General features: G+C 45.5%; 4 protein-coding genes across 12 annotated transcripts in view; all 4 read right to left on the bottom strand.

The window, feature by feature from the left end:
• Positions 1 to 19,460, bottom strand: part of LOC311025196 (uncharacterized protein) — a 228,753-nt gene that overhangs the window by 105,121 nt on the left and 104,172 nt on the right. The window lies entirely within an intron of this gene.
• Positions 3,346 to 19,134, bottom strand: LOC311010625 (NLR family CARD domain-containing protein 3-like; the record flags this gene model as incomplete). The annotated part of the gene is made up of 7 exons (XM_084005197.1): positions 3,346 to 10,469; positions 11,098 to 11,152; positions 12,364 to 12,537; positions 13,073 to 13,246; positions 15,683 to 17,486; positions 18,549 to 18,621; positions 19,081 to 19,134. The coding sequence occupies 7 exons, from the start codon at positions 19,132 to 19,134 to the stop codon at positions 9,882 to 9,884; spliced, it is 2,922 nt and encodes a 973-aa protein (XP_083861323.1). The 3' UTR covers positions 3,346 to 9,881.
• LOC311028213 (stonustoxin subunit alpha-like) overlaps positions 3,346 to 19,460 on the bottom strand; it is a 110,190-nt gene continuing 94,075 nt past the window's right edge. For 6 of the 9 annotated variants that reach the window (XM_084032593.1, XM_084032596.1, XM_084032597.1 and 3 more), the window contains one exon: positions 3,346 to 9,241. The gene's annotated coding sequence lies outside the window, so the exon portion shown is untranslated. The remainder of the gene's footprint in view (positions 9,242 to 19,460) is intronic. The other 3 variants (XM_084032600.1, XM_084032599.1, XM_084032601.1) reach the window with 3 other exon arrangements.
• Positions 3,346 to 19,460, bottom strand: part of LOC311026206 (NLR family CARD domain-containing protein 3-like) — a 58,719-nt gene continuing 42,604 nt past the window's right edge. The window contains exon 8 of the mRNA XM_084029601.1: positions 3,346 to 7,803. The gene's annotated coding sequence lies outside the window, so the exon portion shown is untranslated. The remainder of the gene's footprint in view (positions 7,804 to 19,460) is intronic.

The following is a 19,460-nucleotide window of genomic DNA, read 5'->3' as shown; positions in this document are numbered from 1 at the left end:
AGATTAATAGCCAGGTATTTGTGGCGAGGGAAAAAGGCCAGAATTCAATTCAAGACGCTGCAATGAAGAAAAGATAAGGGTGGAATGGGCCTCCCTTGCTTCCAGGAATACTACCATGTAGCCCAACTGAGACCTTTAGTCTGCTTGTGTTCACCAACATACACTGCAGCATGGAAGGAACTAGAAGGTGCAATGATCAAGGGAGTCCCAATAACAGCTCTACTAAGTGATAACAGATTACAAGGAGAACAGGAGATCCCAGAAGACTCTAGAACAGGCAGTTTTCTGAAGCCCTGGCAGGAAATAGTCCAAATGTGCCGTTTAAGAGACGCGTCTAAAATGATGAGGTGGTGTGCCGATGATTCAGACTTTGCACCAAATAGAATGGATGGCAGATTTAAGACATGGATCACAAAAGGCTTCACTACATATTATTCATGTATTCACAAAGGGGCATTTCAGAGTTTTGAAAGCCTACAGAAAGACCTTGGTCTGGAAGAGAGGGTGTTTTTAGGTACCTGCAAGTGAGACATTATTTGAACAAAACCTTAAAGACGTGTTAGGAAAAGGTGAATCGGGTTCATGGAGGTATTCTTATCATGAATTAAACCCAGATCAGCAACAAAATGAGCTCCAAATGGTATAATGCCATACAGTTCTGTCAACAAGAGAGCACAGAATACATAAAGAAGAAGTGGGAAAAGGAAGTAAAGGTCATGATCACACAGGAGAGCTGGGAGAAAACATGCCAGCTACAGTGGGTCTGGACCGGGTCAAACACATGGAGAGACTTCTGGTGGAAAAACATTGCAAGATTTCTGACCACACCCATTCAGAAAGGTCATCAGGGCAGTGGAGATGCTTGTTGGAGACTTTGTGGGTCTCATGGAGACAACCATTCCCATAGTTTTGGGGATCGCCAAGCAATAAGACCTGACTGGGAGGAGATCCACAAACATATAAAACATGTATTTCATGTAAACATTCCATTTGAATGTGAATCTTTGTATTTGGGTTATATATTGTTTGAAACATGGAACATCAAAGACAAAACACTGCTGGCTCTACTATTGGCAGCCAGTAAGAAATGTGTGAGGAGGAAATGGTTGAAAGCAGAACCCCACCAGTGATGAATGGATGGACATGGTCTATGAGATCTATGTTATGGAGAGGAGATCTTTTTCCCTCAAAGTGGAAAAAGAAAGGTTTTACAGGATCTGGACCAAATGGACTGAGTATGTAAAACCAATTAGATGTGATTTCATATGACTGTACTTGGGCATTGTGTGAACCTGTCCTCCCTTTGTAATTGTATTTTTTTGTATTTTATTTTTCAAAGAAACAAACAGGGACAATGCATATTAATAATAACATTTTCATGTAAAATATGCTAGATTATAGCCAGTGGCTAATTTGCATCTTTACTCCCTGGGGCAGGTTGATGTAAAACACAGTTCCAGACACACATGCATTATATACAGTCCAGGAGATGATCACACACTTTACAGCATAAAATACACTAAGATATAATATGAGTGCAGGCTTGATTCTCTAGAAGCCATGTTTTTAAGTGTTTCCTGAAGGAGGTGAGGGTGGGTATGTCTCGTATGACATTTGGTACTGTGTTCCATGTATGAGATGCTCGGTATGAAAACACTGACTGTCCAAAAGCACTTTTTCTGAATGGGACTATACAGTCACCTCTAGATCCTGCTCTGGTTGACCTGTTAATGTTTTTCTTTATAAATACATTTAATGGAGGTGGAGCCAGACCATGGAAGATTTGAATGTCTGAATATTTAATTATATTGTCCCAGCTCAAGAGGTGCGTGTTGGACTTTTTATCTAGAATTTTCAAAGACTGTTTGTATGCAATCTCAATAGGCTTTAGTGTGGATTTACATGCCATTGCCCAGCTTGTTATACAGTAGGTGATATGTGATACTATCATTGCATTAAGGAACAGTTTGGATGAATCAACAGTTAAATTATTTCTAATGTATCTAAAGTTGGAGAGATTAAATTTGATTCATAGATCTTTTTATTTGTTGTTTGAAGCGTAACTGTGAGTCTATCATGATTAACAGATATTTGAACTCCTGTACAACCTCAAGTCTTGTTCCCCTGTACAAATACATGAGGAGTTATATCAGCACTTACCCTATTTGAAAAAAACATACAGAGTCTTTGATACATTAAGGTGTAAATCGGAATGTTGCATGTTTGACACATTATATATACATGGTAGCTGATAAATGTTGTGCAGCTTGAGGTTTGTTTTTTGCATGTACATAGAAAACTGCATCATCAGCATACATTTGGCAAGTAACATTTGATGGACAGAGAATTTTCTAAAATTGCAGATGTAGTGTTGTGTACTTTAACACACTGTTTTCTCTGTGTAATGTATGACTCTATTTCATTGAAGTCAAGGAGAAATTAAAATAAGATGATTTAGTCATTAAAATGTTATGATTTACAGTGTCAAATGCCTTGCGCAAGTCAAGAAAAACAGCTCCTATGACGCCACCTGCATCTAATTTAGATTTCATGTTTTCCAAGAGATAGAAAATGGCCGTCTCAGTTGAGTGGTTTTTCCTAAAGCCAAACTGCATTTCATTTAAGGTGTATGGACTGTTATTTAAGTGCACAATAAGCTGTTCAGCCACTCATTTTTCAGCTATTTTGGAGACTACCGGGAGAATGCTTATTGGTCTGTAGTTACTTATTATTGTAGGGCCTCCTGATTTAAAAATAGGTGTAATGACTGCGGATTTCCAGGAATTAGGGAAAGTACCTCCATTTATTGATTGGTTAATAATCCTCGTGATTGGAGCAATAAGAGGTTGTTTATGAGTTTTAAGTAACATAGTGTCCATATCAAATGCATTTTTGGCTCTGGAATTCTTAAGACCACAGATAATTCTATCAACCTCTAATCGTGTCACTTCTTTCAGATTAAAAACTGCAGCAGCAGTGTTCAGAGTCCTATTTGGTTGTGTTAAATAAATAACTTTATGATTCAGGTTCTTTACAGAATCTATTAAGTATGAATATAGGGCTGTTGCAATCTCATTTGAAATCTTTGTTTGTGTGTGTGAGTGTTATTTGGATTGTCTCAAGTGGTCCCCAGTTCTGTTCTGTTCTGATACTGTTCTCAACTAAAACCAGTAAGAGTCAGAAAAACATTCCAGAAGGCCAATATGGACCAAATCACATGGACTTCCTGGAAGCATCTTTATCTGTCTTTGAATGACTAAGATTGGAATTCATGTATGTGATGGTAATTTGCCTTTCTAAAGAAAAAGATCATTTCAAAACAATAACATGGAAAACCATGCCAGATTGTGAAGACAAACTTTATTCTGTTCTTTTCTTCCTCTAAAATAAAACTTGCATCAAATGAAAATGTATGAACTCTATTTGAATTCCAATGAATAGTAATTTCTTGTTTTCATGTTCAACTATCCATCAGAGTAACATGAGAGAGAAAGGGAAGCATGCAGAAGAGTTGAGCAGAGGTGGAAGGGGATACATTGCAGATCTCATTCCAAACACTGAAGGATCTTCTGGATCAATACACGATCACAAACACTTCATTGACAAGTATGTTTTCACACACAAGGAATGTGACGTGGTGATTGGTGCAGAACAATACACACAGTCAGATAGTAGAATGACATCGTTACATCATTATGAAAACGGAACATTTACAATAGAATATGTGGAACTAATATAGAAGAACAGCTTCAATGATGTCAGCCATTCAAGGGTCTAGACCTCTGGGGGACCACAGTCTCTGGTTCCTCACATAGTCTGCTCTCTGGACTAATGTGAGCTACTATCTAGACCTCTGGGGGACCACAGTCTCTGGTTCCTCACATAGTCTGGTCTCTGGACTAATGTGAGCTACTATCTAGACCTCTGGGGGACCACAGTCTCTGGTTCCTCACAGAGTCTGGTCTCTGGACTAATGTGAGCTACTATCTAGACCTCTGGGGGACCACAGTCTCTGGTTCCTCACATAGTCTGCTCTCTGGACTAATGTGAGCTACTATCTAGACCTCTGGGGGACCACAGTCTCTGGTTCCTCACATAGTCTGGTCTCTGGACTAATGTGAGCTACTATCTAGACCTCTGGGGGACCACAGTCTCTGGTTCCTCACATAGTCTGGTCTCTGGACTAATGTGAGCTACTATCTAGACCTCTGGGGGACCACAGACAGTCTCTGGTTCCTCACATAGTCTGGTATCTGGACTAATGTGGTCTACTATCTAGACCTCTGGGGGACCACAGTCTCTGGTTCCTCACATAGTCTGCTCTCTGGACTAATGTGAGCTACTATCTAGACCTCTGGGGGACCACAGTCTCTGGTTCCTCCACATAGTCTGCTCTCTGGACTAATGTCAGCTACTATCTAGACCTCTGGGGGACCACAGTCTCTGGTTCCTCACATAGTCTGCTCTCTGGACTAATGTGAGCTACTATCTAGACCTCTGGGGGACCACAGTCTCTGGTTCCTCACATAGTCTGGTCTCTGGACTAATGTGAGCTACTATCTAGACCTCTGGGGGACCACAGTCTCTGGTTCCTCACATAGTCTGGTCTCTGGACTAATGTGAGCTACTATCTAGACCTCTGGGGGACCACAGTCTCTGGTTCCTCACATAGTCTGGTCTCTGGACTAATGTGAGCTACTATCTAGACCTCTGGGGGACCACAGTCTCTGGTTCCTCACATAGTCTGGTCTCTGGACTAATGTGAGCTACTATCTAGACCTCTGGGGGACCACAGACAGTCTCTGGTTCCTCACATAGTCTGGTCTCTGGACTAATGTGGTCTACTATCTAGACCTCTGGGGGACCACAGTCTCTGGTTCCTCACATAGTCTGCTCTCTGGACTAATGTGAGCTACTATCTAGACCTCTGGGGGACCACAGTCTCTGGTTCCTCCACATAGTCTGCTCTCTGGACTAATGTCAGCTACTATCTAGACCTCTGGGGGACCACAGTCTCTGGTTCCTCACATAGTCTGGTCTCTGGACTAATGTGAGCTACTATCTAGACCTCTGGGGGACCACAGACAGTCTCTGGTTCCTCACATAGTCTGGTATCTGGACTAATGTGGTCTACTATCTAGACCTCTGGGGGACCACAGTCTCTGGTTCCTCACATAGTCTGCTCTCTGGACTAATGTGAGCTACTATCTAGACCTCTGGGGGACCACAGTCTCTGGTTCCTCACATAGTCTGGTCTCTGGACTAATGTGAGCTACTATCTAGACCTCTGGGGGACCACAGACAGTCTCTGGTTCCTCACATAGTCTGGTATCTGGACTAATGTGGTCTACTATCTAGACCTCTGGGGGACCACAGTCTCTGGTTCCTCACATAGTCTGGTCTCTGGACTAATGTGAGCTACTATCTAGACCTCTGGGGGACCACAGACAGTCTCTGGTTCCTCACATAGTCTGGTATCTGGACTAATGTGGTCTACTATCTAGACATCTGGGGGACCACAGACAGTCTCTGGTTCCTCCACATAGTCTGGTCTCTGGACTAATGTGGTCTATTATCTAGACCTTTGGGGGACCAAAGTCTCTGGTTCCTCACATAGTCTGGTCTCTGGACTAATGTGAGCTACTATCTAGACCTCTGGGGGACCACAGTCTCTGGTTCCTCACATAGTCTGGTCTCTGGACTAATGTGAGCTACTATCTAGACCTCTGGGGGACCACAGACAGTCTCTGGTTCCTCACATAGTCTGGTCTCTGGACTAATGTGAGCTACTATCTAGACCTCTGGGGGACCACGGTCTCTGGTTCCTCACATAGTCTGGTCTCTGGACTAATGTGAGCTACTATCTAGACCTCTGGGGGACCACAGACAGTCTCTGGTTCCTCACATAGTCTGGTCTCTGGACTAATGTGAGCTACTATCTAGACCTCTGGGGGACCACAGACAGTCTCTGGTTCCTCACATAGTCTGGTCTCTGGACTAATGTGAACTACTATCTAGACCTCTGGGGGACCACAGTCTCTGGTTCCTCACATAGTCTGGTCTCTGGACTAATGTGGTCTACTATCTAGACCTCTGGGGGACCACAGTCTCTGGTTCCTCCACATAATCTGGTCTCTGGACTAATGTGAGCTACTATCTAGACCTCTGGGGGACCACAGTCTCTGGTTCCTCACATAGTCTGGTCTCTGGACTAATGTGGTCTATTATCTAGACCTCTGGGGGACCACAGTCTCTGGTTCCTCACATAGTCTGGTCTCTGGACTAATGTGAGCTACTATCTAGACCTCTGGGGGACCACAGTCTCTGGTTCCTCACATAGTCTGGTCTCTGGACTAATGTGAGCTACTATCTAGACCTCTGGGGGACCACAGTCTCTGGTTCCTCACATAGTCTGGTCTCTGGACTAATGTGAGCTACTATCTAGACCTCTGGGGGACCACAGTCTCTGGTTCCTCACATAGTCTGGTCTCTGGACTAATGTGAGCTACTATCTAGACCTCTGGGGGACCACAGTCTCTGGTTCCTTAAATAGTCTGGTCTCTGGACTAATGTGGTCTGCTATCTAGACCTCTGGGGGACCACAGTCTCTGGTTCCTCACATAGTCTGGTCTCTGGACTAATGTGAGCTACTATCTAGACCTCTGGGGGACCACAGTCTCTGGTTCCTTAAATAGTCTGGTCTCTGGACTAATGTGGTCTGCTATCTAGACCTCTGGGGGACCACAGTCTCTGGTTCCTCACATAGTCTGGTCTCTGGACTAATGTGAGCTACTATCTAGACCTCTGGGGGACCACAGTCTCTGGTTCCTTAAATAGTCTGGTCTCTGGACTAATGTGGTCTGCTATCTAGACCTCTGGGGGACCACAGTCTCTGGTTCCTCACATAGTCTGGTCTCTGGACTAATGTGAGCTACTATCTAGACCTCTGGGGGACCACAGTCTCTGGTTCCTTAAATAGTCTGGTCTCTGGACTAATGTGGTCTGCTATCTAGACCTCTGGGGGACCACAGTCTCTGGTTCCTCACATAGTCTGGTCTCTGGACTAATGTGAGCTACTATCTAGACCTCTGGGGGACCACAGACAGTCTCCGGTTCCTCCACATAGTCTGGTCTGAGGACTAATGTGGTCTACTATCTAGACCTCTGGGGGACCATAGTCTCTGGTTCCTCCACAGAGTCTGGTCTCTGGACTAATGTGGTCTACTATCTAGACCTCTGGGGGACCACAGTCTCTGGTTCCTCACATAGTCTGGTCTCTGGACTAATGTGGTCTACTATCTAGACCTCTGGGGGACCACAGTCTCTGGTTCCTCACATAGTCTGGTCTCTGGACTAGTGTGGGCTACTATCTAGACCTCTGGGGGACCACAGTCTCTGGTTCCTCACATAGTCTGGTCTCTGGACTAATGTGAGCTACTATCTAGACCTCTGGGGGACCACAGTCTCTGGTTCCTCCACATAGTCTGGTCTCTGGACTAATGTGAGCTACTATCTAGACCTCTGGGGGACCACCGTCTCTGGTTCCTCACATAGTCTGGTCTCTGGACTAATGTGGTCTACTATCTAGACCTCTGGGGGACCACAGTCTCTGGTTCCTCACATAGTCTGGTCTCTGGACTAATGTGAGCTACTATCTAGACCTCTGGGGGACCACAGTCTCTGGTTCCTCACATAGTCTGGTCTCTGGACTAATGTGAGCTACTATCTAGACCTCTGGGGGACCACAGTCTCTGGTTCCTCAAATAGTCTGGTCTCTGGACTAATGTGAGCTACTATCTAGACCTCTGGGGGACCACAGACAGTCTCTGCTTCCTCACATAGTCTGGTCTCTGGACTCATGTGAGCTACTATCTAGACCTCTGGGGGACCACAGTCTCTGGTTCCTCACATAGTCTGGTCTGTGGACTAATGTGGTCTACTACCTAGACCTCTGGGGGACCACAGTCTCTGGTTCCTCACATAGTCTGGTCTCTGGACTAATGTGAGCTACTATCTAGACCTCTGGGGGACCACAGACAGTCTCCGGTTCCTCCACATAGTCTGGTCTGAGGACTAATGTGGTCTACTATCTAGACCTCTGGGGGACCATAGTCTCTGGTTCCTCCACAGAGTCTGGTCTCTGGACTAATGTGGTCTACTATCTAGACCTCTGGGGGACCACAGTCTCTGGTTCCTCACATAGTCTGGTCTCTGGACTAATGTGGTCTACTATCTAGACCTCTGGGGTACCACAGTCTCTGGTTCCTCACATAGTCTGGTCTCTGGACTAGTGTGGGCTACTATCTAGACCTCTGGGGGACCACAGTCTCTGGTTCCTCACATAGTCTGGTCTCTGGACTAATGTGAGCTACTATCTAGACCTCTGGGGGACCACAGTCTCTGGTTCCTCCACATAGTCTGGTCTCTGGACTAATGTGAGCTACTATCTAGACCTCTGGGGGACCACCGTCTCTGGTTCCTCACATAGTCTGGTCTCTGGACTAATGTGGTCTACTATCTAGACCTCTGGGGGACCACAGTCTCTGGTTCCTCACATAGTCTGGTCTCTGGACTAATGTGAGCTATCTAGACCTCTGGGGGACCACAGTCTCTGGTTCCTCACATAGTCTGGTCTCTGGACTAATGTGAGCTACTATCTAGACCTCTGGGGGACCACAGTCTCTGGTTCCTCACATAGTCTGGTCTCTGGACTAATGTGAGCTACTATCTAGACCTCTGGGGGACCACAGACAGTCTCTGGTTCCTCACATAGTCTGGTCTCTGGACTCATGTGAGCTACTATCTAGACCTCTGGGGGACCACAGTCTCTGGTTCCTCACATAGTCTGGTCTGTGGACTAATGTGGTCTACTACCTAGACCTCTGGGGGACCACAGTCTCTGGTTCCTCACATAGTCTGGTCTCTGGACTAATGTGAGCTACTATCTAGACCTCTGGGGGACCACAGTCTCTGGTTCCTCACGTAGTCTGGTCTCTGGACTAATGTGAGCTACTATCTAGACCTCTGGGGGACCACAGTCTCTGGTTCCTCACGTAGTCTGGTCTCTGGACTAATGTGGTCTACTATCTAGACCTCTGGGGGACACAGACAGTCTCTGGTTCATCACATAGTCTGGTCTCTGGACTAATGTGAGCTACTATCTAGACCTCTGGGGGACACAGACAGTCTCTGGTTCATCACATAGTCTGGTCTCTGGACTAATGTGAGCTACTATCTAGACCTCTGGGGGACCACAGTCTCTGGTTCCTCACATAGTCTGGTCTCTGGACTAATGTGGTCTACTATCTAGACATCTGGGGTACCACAGTCTCTGGTTCCTCACATAGTCTGGTCTCTGGACTAATGTGGTCTACTATCTAGACCCCTGGGGGACCACAGTCTCTGGTTCCTCACATAGTCTGCTCTCTGGACTAATGTGAGCTACTATCTAGACCTCTGGGGGACCACAGTCTCTGGTTCCTCACATAGTCTGGTCTCTGGACTAATGTGGTCTACTATCTAGACCTCTGGGGGACACAGACCCAGGAGACAACATCTGGTTCCTGGCTGAGACTCTTTAGAGACACAGATTCTCATCTTTGAATTGACTCTGGATGGATTGTCTTTGTCTTCTGACACCATGTAGGGAGTTGATTTGATGATTTTATGTGTATACGTGCATATTTTTATCTGATCTGTTTATTTGATTCCTTTTATCTTTCTATTCTGTACTTTTTATTGTGTTTTATCTTGTGCAGCACTTTGGAAAACCTTGTGTTTGTTAAAATGGGATCTAAATAAAGTGGATTGGAATGGATTGGATATGTAATCACAGCGTGTGAAAAATGAGCTTCACGTTCGGTGTGAACACGACTTCAGACCTAAAGACCACGCAGAGACACTGATGATCCATACCAGACTGTAAACCCAGGATAAAGAGGTTCAGTGAATGTGGTGTTGAAGGTGTGGAGGTGGATCAGTTTGTCAGAGGAGACTTTGTAGAAGGTCAGAGTGCCAGCAGGACAGTCCAAGTACACTGCTAGCACACCAGAGGAGGGGGGGGAGGAGGAGATGGGTATTTGTTTGTTATTGTGACAGACATAGTAATCACCACCATAAAAGCAAAACAGACTCCAGGACTGATCATTCCTTCCAAACCCAGAGTTGTTTCCTCTCCTCTTGATTCCTCTGTAACTCACTGATATATGAACCCTTCCTCTCCACTGGACCTCCCAGTAACAGCGACCAGTCAGACCGTCTCTACACAGCAGCTGAGGCTCTGAGACAAATCTGTCTGGATGATCTGGATATGACTGCTCGTCTTCCACATATGTCACCTTCCTGTTGTTGTCGTCCAGTTTGAGTTCTCTGCTGACTGTGTTTGTGTCCAGTTCCAGTTCACAGACATCTGATGGAGAGAACAAACACAATGCAGCTAAAGGTTCATCTCTGTCTCCCACTAAACTACGTCCCCATACAACTCATCTCCACTCTCTATTACGTTTCCATGGAAACAACGTGTTTTCTGGACCCAACGGTCAACGTTTGAAACCGTCTGAAAAAACCTTAACGAACAAAACAAAAACGCTACAAAACGACATCGTTGGTAGTAAAAATATCACAGTTGGGCCTAAAATGAGTAAAGATTGAAACCAGACCAAACTGTGGTCTGGTCTGTGGACTAATGTGAGCTACTATGGTAGAGCTCTGGGGGACCACAGACCCAGGAGACAACATCTGGGTCCTCCATTTAGGATTCAGGGACGTCAGGACAACAGGAGGACCATCTCAACGCTGAGACGCTTTAGAGACACAGAGTCTCAGGAACTTCTCTCTTCACTTCAAATATTTAAACTCACACAAACACCACAACAACGGGAATGTTGGGTATTCGCCTCCGTTGCCGTCCGGCAGGAATTGGCGTCCGTTTGCGTCTCTGCGTTGACTTTGTGTGTAATTGAAGGTGAAAATGTGGCGTTTGGTGTGAACACAACACGACATCTTTACAGCTACGAAGAAACAAACGCTACGTCCTGATTAGAATCGGATTTCAGTCATGAACACGTTCAAATCTGGAGCAGCTGAGTTACTGAAGACATACTCACACTTCATCACACCAGGTCTAAGTCTCTGCTGTCCCCCATGGTCCACCCTGCAGGAAGACATGCAAACACCAGTAAACATGAAGCCCAGCTCCTCAGTCAGAGTCTGTTGTCCATCTGTCCTCACCTGAGCGAGTCCAGTCTGATGTCTGTCCATCTGTCCTCACCTGAGAGTCCAGTCTGATGTCTGTCCATCTGTCCTCACCTGAGAGAGTCCAGTCTGATGTCTGTCCATCTGTCCTCACCTGAGAGTCCAGTCTGATGTCTGTCTATCTGTCCTCACATGAGTGTCCAGTCTGATGTCTGTCCTCACCTGAAAGTCCAGTCTGATGTCTGTCCACTTGTCCTCACCTGAGGGTCCAGTCTGATGTCTGTCCATCTGTCCTCACCTGAGAGAGTCCAGTCTGATGTCTGTCCATCTGTCCTCACCTGAGAGTCCAGTCTGATGTCTGTCCATCTGTCCTCACCTGACAGTGTCCAGTCTGATGTCTGTCCACCTGTCCTCACCTGAGAGTACAGCCTGATGTCTGTCCATCTGTCCTCACCTGAGAGTGTCCAGTCTGATGTCTGTCCATCTGTCCTCACCTGAGTCTCCAGTCTTATGTCTGTCCATCTGTCCTCACCTGACAGTCCAGTCTGATGTCTGTCCATCTGTCCTCACCTGAGAGAGTCCAGTCTGATGTCTGTCCACCTGTCCTCACCTGAGAGTGTCCACTATGATGTCTGTCCACCTGTCCTCACCTGAGAGTCCAGTCTGATGTCTGTCCATCTGTCCTCACCTGAGAGTGTCCAGTCTAATGTCTGTCCATCTGTCTCCATCTGTCCTCACCTGAGAGAGTCCAGTCTTATGTCTGTCCATCTGTCCTCACCTGACAGTCCAGTCTGATGTCTGTCCATCTGTCCTCACCTGAGAGAGTCCAGTCTGATGTCTGTCCACCTGTCCTCACCTGAGAGTGTCCACTATGATGTCTGTCCACCTGTCCTCACCTGAGAGTGTCCAGTCTGATGTCTGTCCATCTGTCCTCACCTGAGTGTCCAGTCTTATGTCTGTCCATCTGTCCTCACCTGACAGTCCAGTCTGATGTCTGTCCATCTGTCCTCACCTGAGAGAGTCCAGTCTGATGTCTGTCCACCTGTCCTCACCTGAGAGTGTCCACTATGATGTCTGTCCACCTGTCCTCACCTGAGAGTCCAGTCTTATGTCTGTCCATCTGTCCTCACCTGAGAGTGTCCAGTCTGATGTCTGTCCATCTGTCCTCACCTGAGAGAGTCCAGTCTCCAGTGTTGACCCTCCAGTCCAGCAGACAGCAGCTTGACTCCTGAGTCTCCTGGATGATTGTAGCTCAGGTCCAGCTGTCTCAGATAGGAGGGGTTGGAGTCCAGAGCTGAGGCCAGAGAAGAACAGCCGTCCTCTGTGATGAGACAACCTGACAGACTGAAGACACACACACTTCTGTCACTTCTGGGGACTTTTAAACTGAGAAAAAGTGATCATTCTGTGTTGTTGTGTTGATGTTGTACTGGGTGGGATAAGCATGGCTGAGTGATGGACAGAGACGGATAGAGGAGGACGAGAAGTCAAGAAACAACAGTAGAACCAGTCTATGTGGTCTGTCTTCAGACCTGGTGTCCCAACAAAGATCTGGCTACTGATTTAAACCAACTAGCAAAGAAAACTGTAATTCAATAACATCTCAACTCTGTTTGTTGTCAGTTTTCATATTGAACTGGAGGAATTAAGTAACATTATTAATTAAATAACAAGTATTCTGAGAATAAAGTCAAATACAAAACTTGGAGTCTCAGAACATATCAGACATTCATGTGTTCAACTGCTCTTTTAGAGCCGCCATGTGAACTTTAGCAAAAGTGTCTTTTCAGGAATAAGAGCAAAGAAGTGAATATTTGGTGCATGTAAACGGATCATTGGAAGCTTCATAGGTAAACTTCTCAAAGTCCTTGAGTCTGACCTGAGAGTTTTCAGTCCACAGTGTGGACTCTTCAGACCAGCAGACAGCAGCTCCAGTCCTGAATCCCGCAGGTCGTTGTTACTCAGGTCCAGGTCTCTTAGACTGGAGGACTGGGAGCTGAGAACTGAGGACAGACCTTCACAGCTTCTCTCTGAGAGGTTACAGCCACTGAGTCTGAAGAGGAATCAGAAATGTAGAATAAAAAACAGAACAAGTCTGGCTTACTTCGGTGCTAATCCCCTTCACTTTAATTATCAGACGGCTGACGGCAAGACACGGAATGTTAGCTTGTGTCTGGTTGTAGCATTTATTCACCGACAAACATGCGGTACCCACAATACACTGCTGCACACTGTACCACGCTGTAATCTAAGCGATGACTTCATACTCACCGTCTCACTAGGCTCGTTCGACTTGATGTAGCCGCCTGCAGCACGCTACCTAACGTGATGTATTGTGGGTTGAAAGCGATGCATGATGGCTAGAATTGTGTCCGACTTAGCAGCCGACTGCAAAGACGTCACAGGGTCGCGACCATATCACGTGACCCAAAACATCGCGAGAACAAGTTTTTAAGAGCCGCTGCTTGCGGCGCTTGGCAGCGCGGTGAACGGTGGCTGCAACCGGCTTGTCCACACCTCCGCTACAGCGGAATGGTTCTCATTGGTTAAAAGTTCAATGACGTGTGTTCAGGTCCGCACTCGGCGGCCACCTTGTGGTGAAATGATACTTTTTATTTTGGTCGCTTTGATCTCATGGCTTGATCTAAAGTTCCGTGCATTGTGTTGTGAGTCGGCCTATTATATTTGAGGTCTGGTTAATACAAACATAAAATGATAATACAAATATACTGGAAAAAAGAATGCCTTCCACATGTTGCCTTGCGTGCGTGTGTGTGTATGTAAAATGTAATATATATATATATATATATATATATATATATATATATATATATATATATATAACACATCCTCTTTGGTTTGCTGCCGTGTTCTATCGCTTGAGCACCATAGTCACGTTGACTTTGTTGTCCGACTTGACGGCGCTTGGCTGCCGTCTCTTTTAGAGCCCGCCCCCTCAGACACCTGCAGCTCTCGTCGGCGTGATAAGTCAAGTCAAGCCAAGCCAAGCCCATCCCGAACGAGCCTACTCTCTCTGTTGTGTTTTCTGTGTAGTTATGTCATTTGTGTAGTTTATTTCTTATTTTGTGGATGTTAATCCAGAGCTAAATCCCGCAAGTAACATTCATTGAGAACCGTTTGAGGTTCAGCAGCCCAATGGTGTAGTTCCTCTTTAAGAGATGGGTGAATGTGAGTCCATGTGACCGGTGTTTACTCCGTGAAAAGGAAGCGCAAGAGTAGTTTCTTTGTACTGACTTTCAACCCGGTATGCAGCCACTTGGTAAGCTCTCTTAAGTTCTTGTTTTCTTGTGTGCTTTCATGTCGTACGCTTCATGTTGTCTGCTAACGCTATGCTGTATCGTCGCTCTGTGTTTTGTCCGCTCCCCTGTATTGTACGTTAAAGCAAACGCGATAACGCTATGCTCCGGTAGATCCAAGCAGTTAAGTTACTGACAATAGAAGTTAAAAGTTAATGAAATGGTGAAGCTGTGGGACATAAAGATAATATTTGAATTTATAACGTTGCTGTTCCATCCGTGTTTATCCATGCTTGTTTGTTTAAGCTTTGGTAAATGAGTCACAGGGACCGGCATTTGACGTGGGGGCTGCACTTCCTGGTTTGCCGCGGGGCATTATGGGAGCTGTAGTTTTTGTTCACGGAGAAAGGTTAAATACACTTTTGCATGGTTTTTCGGTATTAAACATGGTGTATAATGCTTGACATTTGAAACGTGTACATGAAAGATAATGAATTATTGTTATATATTTGTATTTTGATCAATGCATGAAGTTTATGCTGAATTATATTTTGATATTTGTCATGAGATATAGACATGTTATTTATTATTGATTATTGTTATTGACCTATTATGGTGAGTGAGCTGTGATGTTTGTGCATAATAAGTGAAATGATGCACTCCTTACTTTTCAGGTTATTACCTGCTTCCCTTTTTAAAAATAAACAAGCAAAAAGTGGAACGCTGAGTAATTTCTTTTGTACACCAGGTTGCCCTTTCCGTGGGAAGAAAAAAAACGGAGCACTCTCTCTCTTTATACTTCAACGTACAGAGAGCCAACAGTGTTAATGCATTAAAAAGATGAATGTGTTAAATCCACAAATGAATCATCCCGCGTTAACACGTTCATTTTGATGCCCAAATATTTAAACATCAAACTGCAGAGAAAAGAGTTGGGTTTCCTTTAGTGATTTGTTCTTTTGGTGGAGCCGAATGAATTTGCACATTGATATTTTATATTTTTGTCTATTTTACGTTCAGGTTCTGATTATTGAAACAGTAAATCAGCAAGTACTCAGTACTTGAATAGTTTTTTCACTAAATACTTTTTTCCTCAAGTAACTATTTGGATGACAACTATTTATTATTTACTTTTTGCTGTTTGGAAAACCAATCAAATCATTCAGAATGCAGATAGAACCTTGTAATTCCATGGTGGTTCGTTGTATTTTGAATATAAAAACTATATTTACAGAGCTTTGCTGGAGGCTTGGACCACCGGCAGCAGCCTCAGAAGAGCCTTCTCTGAAGCAGAGTATTCCTTCAGGTCAAACACGTCCAGACGTTTTTCTGACGACAGTAAGATGAAGACCAGAGCTGACCAAAGAGAAGGAGACAGGTTCTTGGAGGAGAGACGTCCTGAAGTCATGGACTGTTGGATCTCCTCCACCAGAGAACGATCATTCAGTTCATTCAGACAGTGGAACAGATTGATGCTTCTCTCTGGAGACAGCTTCTTATCAAGCTTCTTCTTGATGTACCAGACTGTTTCCTGATTGGTCTGTGAGCTACTTCCTGTTTGTGTCAGCAGACCTCGTAGGTGTTTCTGATTGGTCTCTAGTGACAGACCCAGAAGGAAGCGGAGGAACAGGTCCAGGTGTCCGTTTGGACTCTGTAAGGCCTTGTCCACAGCTCTCCGGTGCAGATGTTTTAGTTTAGGTTCGTCTCTGGTGACTTCAGATGCCCCGGAGGTTGTTGGTTCTTCTGCCATCAGACTGACACCAGACTTGACGAAGGTCAGATGGACATGAAGAGCAGCCAGAAACTCCTGAACACTCAGATGGACGAAGCAGAACACCTGGTCCTGGTACAGTCCTCTCTCCTCTCTGAAGACCTGTGTGAACACTCCTGAGTACACTGAGGCTGCTTTGATATCGATGCCACACTCTGTCAGGTCTGGTTCATAGAAGATCAGGTTTCCTTTCTGAAGCTGCTCAAAAGCCAGTTTTCCCAGAGACTCAATCATCTTCCCAGTCTCTGGACTCCAGTGTTGATCCGTCTCAGCTCCTCCATCATACTTGACGTTCTTCAGTTTGGACTGAACCACCAGGAAGTGGATGTACATGTCGGTCAGGGTCTTGGGCAGCTCCCCTCCCTCCCTGGTCTTCAACACGTCCTCCAGAACTGTAGCAGTGATCCAGCAGAAGACCGGGATGTGGCACATGATGTGGAGGCTCCGTGAGGTCTTGATGTGGGCCATGATCCTGTTGGCCTGCTCCTCATCTCTGAACCTCTTCCTGAAGTAGTCCTCCTTCTGTGGGTCAGTGAACCCTCTGACCTCTGTCACCATGTCAACACACCCAGGAGGGATCTGATTGGCTGCTGCAGGTCTTGTGGTGATCCAGAGACGAGCAGAGGGAAGCAGTTTCCCCCTGATGAGGTTTGTCAGCAGCACTTGGACTGAGGTGGACTCTGTAACATCAGTCAGGATCTCGTTCTGGTTGAAGTCCAGAGGAAGTCGACACTCGTCCAGACCGTCAAAGATGAACACAACCTGGAACCCTTCAAACCTGCAGATTCCTGCTTCTTTGGTTCCAGGGAAGAAGTGATGAAGGAGTTCCACCAAGCTGAACTTCTTCTCTTTCAGCAGGTTCAGCTCTCTGAAAGTGAATGGAAACGTGAACTGTATGTCCTGGTTGGCTTTGTCTTCAGCCCAGTCCAGAGTGAACTTCTGTGTTAACACTGTTTTCCCGATGCCAGCCACTCCCTTTGTCATCACTGTTCTGATTGGTTCATCCCTTCCAGGTGAGCCTTTAAAGATGTCTTCTTGTCTGATGGTTGTTTCTGGTCTGTCTGGTTTCCTGGATGCCGTTTCAATCTGTCTGACCTCATGTTCCTCATTGACCTCTGCAGTCCCTCCCTCTGTGACGTGGAGCTCCGTGTAGACCTGATTCAGGAGGGTTGGGTTTCCGGCTTTAGTGATGCCCTCAAACAAACACTGGAACTTCTTCTTGAGGTCAGACTTGAGTTTACGTTGGTACACTGCACCAACGGTTCCTGGATAAACAACAAAGGAACCCAGTTAGTGGATCCTACAGACCCTTTTACAGTCTATGAACAAGCCATGTATTAGAGCCATGTATCCCTGTAGTCCTCAGTATGAGTGACTTATTTAATGATTAAATCAGAACTATTGGAGACAATATCAATCAGGTGCAACATAAAATAAATAAAAGACTTTTACAAGACAAACAGAACTGAAGGATATAACCCTTTGAAATGCAGCTGCAAAGCTCCACGAGTCAGTCACTACAACCAGTGGTGGCCTTAGGCATCTGGGGGCCCGTTTCAATACTATGTATGAGGCCCTATCCCATGAAACATTAATTACCCATATGTTTGCACCCATGCGTCTCTGATGCATTGAAACCTGAAAGGATGCAGCGGTCGCTACTTTCAAATTAAAAGCCCCCCGCTAAGAACCCAGTTCTAAACTCCGATAGGGTGCAATGTAACGCTCTTATTTTGAAGACACATTCGTTGTCTAAATCGTTTCCTCCGCCGCAACAACTTCACTTGCAGAAGGATGCCAGAGAATTCACAGAGACGCTGGAGAAGTTTGTGATATTTTCATCCTGGATTTTTGAGATGAAGGAATTAAACACCTGTCCCAAATAAACGCCTCGTCTGTGAAGTGATTGAAACAAATGATTATTTGGTATTTTACGGTATGATAACTCCCGGCCCGGGGAGAGAGACACGCATCACAGTGCTCAGCTGCAGACACAGCAGAGAGGTGACGAGACGCGACGCATCATGACTGACAGGCATCAAGGCCACTCAGCGTTCCCTGACCGCCCCGCCCCCAGATACTTCATTCACAAAAACAGGGCCTGTGGAAATGCAGGGAGGAGTCTCATACATTCACTTGCTCACCTGTCTTGCCAAATGCATTGCTTGTCTTTTTGTTGTTGAACAGATTGCAAAGTGGCACTTTTATTTTCTCTGTTTTTGAACTTGATACAAGTTATGACACAGCTGTACTTTTATTGTCTCTATTTTTGACCTTGCTGTTATTTCACGTTATTGCGTTAGAGTTTAGATCCAGCATGATGTTACTTGATAATCCGGAGGCGCGGAGCGAGCGGGCGTCGGTCGGACAGTCTGATAACTGCACAGGTCCTTCACTCAACTAAATACAGAGAAATGTCCCACACAGTAACATTACAGAACCAAACAACAGTAACGTAGTAACTCTAACTGTCTTTGACAACTTATATGAGGAAAAAAAATACCACAGCTGTACATGGAGAAGCGTCCGTCCTCCCGCCTGTCCTGCCGACTCTTCCTCACATTTCTGCCTGAAAAACAGCGTCTGTCACCGGCAAAAAACCTTAACTCACCGGGTGTTTGTGATGGAAATGTATTTTCACCACAAACACAAACACCCGGTGAGTTCAAATCGACGGTTGTGGTGATCTGTTTTAAATAAATGTATTTATTTATTTTATTTTAAATAAATCACTGCGACTGTCAGCCCTCCCGACTTCAGGGAACTTTCCCCCAGCCTCCTTCCCGAGTGACAGAGTCAGACAGCGACCTGATGCCCATTATGGAATTATGTAGGCTACTTTAGCGAGAAAAACCTAACTTTGTCACTTTCCAGGATGTTTGACGCCAACGTCATCATCATGACGTGTACCATCGCGCCTCATTAGGAGCCTCACTTTCTGTGGGAATCACAGGTGATCGGCGGAGATGCTTCGCTCTGTGTGAATCACCATCTGTGGAGAATTGCCGAACCACCGCTCCTGAGATAATGCAGAGACGCTGTTTAAAAAGGGCTAGCCTACAGTTTCACCACAAGTTTCATTTATTCACTCTTTTTGTTTCTTTTGATCGGCCATCCCATCATGTTTGGGGGCCCCCCAGGCCGCCTATGACTACAACACATCACAATACAGCATCATAGAAAGAGACGGGATGATGACGTGTTGAAAATAGTACCGTTGGGTTTTCTAAATATCCTGG

This window comes from Eutrigla gurnardus, assembly GCF_963514095.1.
Source record: "Eutrigla gurnardus genome assembly, chromosome: 1".
Classification (NCBI taxonomy): domain Eukaryota; kingdom Metazoa; phylum Chordata; class Actinopteri; order Perciformes; family Triglidae; genus Eutrigla; species Eutrigla gurnardus.
This window is presented reverse-complemented; position numbering and strand designations above follow the sequence as displayed.